This window comes from Dipteris shenzhenensis, chromosome 5 (assembly GCF_047967505.1).
Source record: "Dipteris shenzhenensis isolate YYH24624 ecotype China chromosome 5, Dip_SZ_1.0, whole genome shotgun sequence".
In the NCBI taxonomy this organism is placed as follows: Eukaryota; Viridiplantae; Streptophyta; class Polypodiopsida; order Gleicheniales; family Dipteridaceae; genus Dipteris; species Dipteris shenzhenensis.
Window position 1 is genome coordinate 10,631,126 of NC_141600.1, and position 4,939 is coordinate 10,636,064.

Sequence of the window (4,939 nt, forward strand, 5' to 3'; positions counted from 1 at the left end):
TTCTCCTCCCTTATATCATCCTCTCCATGTGCTCCTCCCTTCATCTCCCAACCGTCATACCCACTTCTCTCAACAATTTGCCTACACCTTTTGCCATATCATGTGAGATCTTCTTCTTCCCTTCCCTTCCTCTCGTCTTTGCATACCTGCAATATTGCCTTTGTTTGTCACAGAATCGACTCGCGGCTGATTGCCTTTCACTTTGCTCCCAATGCTGCATGCGCGCACCTTCTGTTTAATGTCACACAGTTTCTCGGCTTAGCTGCCTCATGTTGCTAGAATGCTGCATCTTCTAGAAGTATTGTTCCCAGAATTCCGCTTAGTTAGCTTTCATCACGTAATTGCTGAAATCGCTGCATGTTTTCGTTGTGATCACTACTCTGTGTTACTTAAGATCGCATTTGGCCAATATTTGATCATAAATTCATACAAGCACCGGCAGTGTACTCTGAATTGACTTTTGGGTTCTGTCCATTTACTCGCGCAGGGATTCCAGAGCAGTACGCACGCTTTTTCTTGCAATAGCGTGTGCTTTGGTATTCATGAACAGCAAAGTCCATGCAAAGAGAGGCGGCTGGAAGCAAGCTCACGCCACATTCTACGGAGGAGATGACGCTTCCGGCACTATGGGTACGTCTCCTGGACTGGTCTTAAGGCGCCTTTCGAACCCGATGATCGCAATCGGTTGCAATTTGTAACGTTTAGAAACCCCCAGTTACTAGTAATTGGAAAGGTATGACGGGCAGCATGACCAAAGACCAACAATTTAGGCTCAGTGCACACGGCTCGGATAATGCGCGATTGGAGGCTAGTTTTACAGGGCTGCACGTCTCTCGAGGCAAAATTGGAGCGCCACTGATGCTCATATTGGCACCTCCATTCTGGAGGTTGCTGATTTGAGCATTGGTGCGCAATTCTTACTCCAGCCAATCCTCATCCGCCTTGTGGCTCTACGCTTTCCTATGTCGCACTCTGCAGCTCACAGAGAGCTCCCTGCACCCACACAGAGCTCTCCTGCACGTAGTCAGAGCGCCAAAAAATGCATTGCCATTTCTGTTCACACGGAAAATTTCATTTGAGGTTTGAGAGTCGCATCAACCGCGCATTTTTAATCGCGTGTGCACTGACTCTTAGCCTGGGCTAAACGTGCCAGGTGGTGCCTGTGGTTATGGAGATCTGTACAGCAGCGGCTACGGAACAAACACAGCAGCTTTGAGTACTGCCTTGTTCAATTCTGGGCTAAGCTGCGGAGCGTGCTTTCAGATCAAGTGCTGGAATGATTATCAGTGGTGTTTGCCTGGCACCTCCGTTATTGTCACTGCCACAAATTTCTGCCCTCCCAATTATGCTGAACCAAACAACAACGGTGGTTGGTGCAATCCGCCATTGAAACATTTCGACATGGCGGTGCCTGTCTTCAGCCAAATTGCAATAAAGCTCGGTGGTGTTATACCAGTACTGTATAGAAGGTCTGCACCATAGCCATAATAAAAACTTCTCGTAGCCTAAAATTTGATGCGTAAGCCTTAGGCTTACTTACGATTGTCCTACATTGTACATTTGCAGAGTTCCTTGCGTGAAGACTGGAGGTATCCTGTTCACAATGAATGGAAATCCGAACTTCAATTTGGTGCTGGTGTACAACGTGGCTGGACCAGGGGTGGTAACATCAGTTTCGATCAAGGGCTCGAGAACCGGGTGGATACCCATGAGGCGTAACTGGGGCCAGAACTGGGAATGCAGCGTTGTTTTGACTGGACAAAGCCTGTCCTTCTACGTGACAAGCACCAAAGGAAGAAGCGTGGTATCATACGATGTTGCGTCACCATACTGGCAATTTGGCCAGACATTCATGGGGAATCAGTTTCCTTAAGTACTGATACAAGTTGCAGGGAGCTCACAATAAATCAAGCTGTATTGATCATCCGTTTCTGAGATTAGTCGCATGCTTGAAATTTCACAAGCGTGATCAGATCAGAGCCAGCCATATAAGCAAGTGCCTCTTGTCTTATAGTGCTGGAGTCTAATTAGCAACTGTAGATACGGATCTTACTGTGGGGGTGTAACATGCAGCGCCTGATAGTTGTTGTAATACGTCTTAATTCGCCTATCAAAACTACCTTGAATTGATGCAGTCAAATAGAAGTTTTAGGGCACAGCTCGTAATTGTAGATACTATCCTCTTCCACTAATTCTTGCCGGATTCTCGTTTTAAGGAATATGTAAAATATTTAGAAACGGATCTTATTGTGGGTGTGTATCATGCCTCGCCTTCTAATTGTTGTTCCACATCTTCTTTCGCCTATCAAATTGATGCATTCAAACAGTAGGCGATTAGAAGCTTTATACAGCTCGTAATTGTAGACACTATCATCTTAATTCCAATGATTCTCGCCGGATTCTTGTTTCAAGAAATAATATGTATAATATTTTTAATGTTCTACGTCGGAGAACGGTATGGACACATTCCGTTTTATCAAATGTTCGAATGTTTTTCTCACTCCCGGAACGAGCTAAGAGAAAGAATACCTACGAAAGAATGGACTCTCAATAGAAGTAAGCAATGTGTGATACATGTGAAACCTCATGTATAAGGTGTGTTCAAATGGTATTAAAAAACCCCCTTTCCTAAAATATTTTCATAAATTGAATGACCCTTTTTTCTTTATGAAGTTACTTAAAAAAAAAAATTTTGCTGTAAAATTTTGAATTAAAAAATCCCCTTCATTTGAATGCACGCGGTAACTTCTCTAGTAGAGTGATTAAGTGCTTGATCTCATTGAGACATGACGTGGATAGAATCCTTTGACAATTTTCTTCAATGGTTTGCCATCTCAATGAGAAACCTCCTTTGTTCATATGAGATGGTGGAATTTTTTGATTTTGTAATCTCATAGAAAAGCGTGAGAGAGAGAGAGAGAGAGAGAGAGAGAGAGAGAGAGAGAGAGAGAGAGAGGAGAGAGAGAGCTTGGTAATGGAAATCTACAACAACAAGCACTAGGAAATGATCATAAGTTCACTAGTTGTCATCTTAGGGTTTCCTTTTAAATTTCTTAGAACAATTGCTTATGATGACGGGCTCTCATCGGCTCTACATGTGCCACATGTCTCCCTACCATTAGTGAGATTTCTAACAGACAAAAAAAATAGTATAGCTAGCAGTAAGAGCAAGCAAGATCTAAAAGGCCAAGATTTTAGGGATATGACTACCTAGAAGTATCTATTGATGGAAACATCTCAAAAGCTTGGAAGCACAGGGGAAAATAAGGGGCAAATATATACTGGGCGATAAAGATGAACTAAACCACCAATGTATATCTGCACAAAGAGCTAATCCGTTGTTGCACCTATAAGATCAATATAACTAGTAAGAAAAGTAGCTTGCTCGGTAGATAGTGCAAGTTGAACTAAATGGTTATGTGATAAGATAGTTATAAGATTGGATTTCTAGTGCCTAATGATGATTTGATCATCCTTTGCTTCCCTTTTTCAACATGCTTCCAAGATCATGAAATAAATTGGTAGATAGTCTAGCACATACATATTCACATGTAAGTGGAAATACAAAACATTGAAACGTTGATAAGAGAAATTGAGGGACTCTAAGTGACCGCTCTTCAACCCACAAACATAATAAAAGCACATCATGGATGAAACCCATAACCCATATCTTTCATTAACCTCTCAGCTGCTTGCAACATCCCATGCTCTCTAGACTGCGCTATGCTGGAAACATAATATTCACAAACATGATATAAGCTGCCATCCTTTAAGGTGATTTCTCATAGAGACAAACATAGTATTTACATCAAAGGATGCACCTTTAGCCAAGTCCATCATGCCAAATAATTCTATCTCTAGCTCTATTCTTGACTATATATGATTAGGGCCTATACTACCTAAGAGTGGATCCTCGTTACCCTCTTTGATAATATTGCAATCTCCACCAATATCACGTTCTACACCTTTCTCCCAATGTCACATTCTCCATGTTCTCCACCTTCTTTGTTATTATTTCCATCTTCTTTTCCCACATCACGATCTTCATATTTTCCCCTACATTTATCAACATCAACTAGATCCATTGACATCTCTACATCAACATCCCTGTTTTCAAGAGTCAGTTTATTTTGAATTTCAACTTGGACCACATACCACCATCTTGGATCAGACGAGTCAAATGAAAGACCACTTGTGTTCAAGATGAAAATGCCAATAATTATTTTCACTTACACAAGTATGTTTGAACATATGTGTTACCATTGTTTTAATAGGAAGGAACTAGCTTAATTCAATAGTAAGTACCTATTCACATTGTTCAAGAAGAAGAAAAGTATTGTTGTCATAGTCTAGAGTTTGTTGAAGTCTATGGAAAAAAGGCCACTAGCATCTTTCCTAACTGTAGCATTGAGGCCATTGTAGATAGACTGATAGTTCTAAACCATTTTTCATCAAGAATAAAAATACTAAATAGGTCAAATCCGAATTCTAAGATTTTGCATATGGTTTCACAATAATCTAATAATCTATGAGAAAAGAAGGTTGGTATTAGATGCGCTTGCTCGACTATCTTATATGAAGTTAGCCATGGCTCCACAACCAAATGTGTCTCTCTTTGAATCGATGCATTTCACATGATAATTTTGAACATATGACCACATTGCACTGTATAATTTGTACTACAAAAGAAAATAATTATGTAAGGATGAATTCTATAGCAAGTGTGAGGGTGATTAACTCAAGTATATAAAAAAAAAAGAAACTTACATGTAGATCACATCCTTGTGCAAACTCCCACTCTCACTTGGTTACTATCTCTCCTTCATCTTCAGCTTTATTGTTGATTATGAAGCAGAGATGAATCGTAGACTTAATTGACAAATTCTATGGGCCCATTGAAAGGAAGCACATGGATATGGAAGCAATGTAAAATGACAAA

General features: G+C 40.6%; 1 protein-coding gene across 1 annotated transcript; it reads left to right on the plus strand.

Annotated features, from left to right (window-relative positions):
- The first annotated feature begins 536 nt into the window (after positions 1 to 536).
- Positions 537 to 1,873, plus strand: LOC147901615 (expansin-A2-like). Its single transcript, XM_087374934.1, has 3 exons — positions 537 to 630; positions 1,154 to 1,469; positions 1,567 to 1,873. The coding sequence occupies exons 1-3, from the start codon at positions 543 to 545 to the stop codon at positions 1,871 to 1,873; spliced, it is 711 nt and encodes a 236-aa protein (XP_087231060.1). The 5' UTR covers positions 537 to 542.
- The last annotated feature ends 3,066 nt before the right edge of the window (positions 1,874 to 4,939 follow it).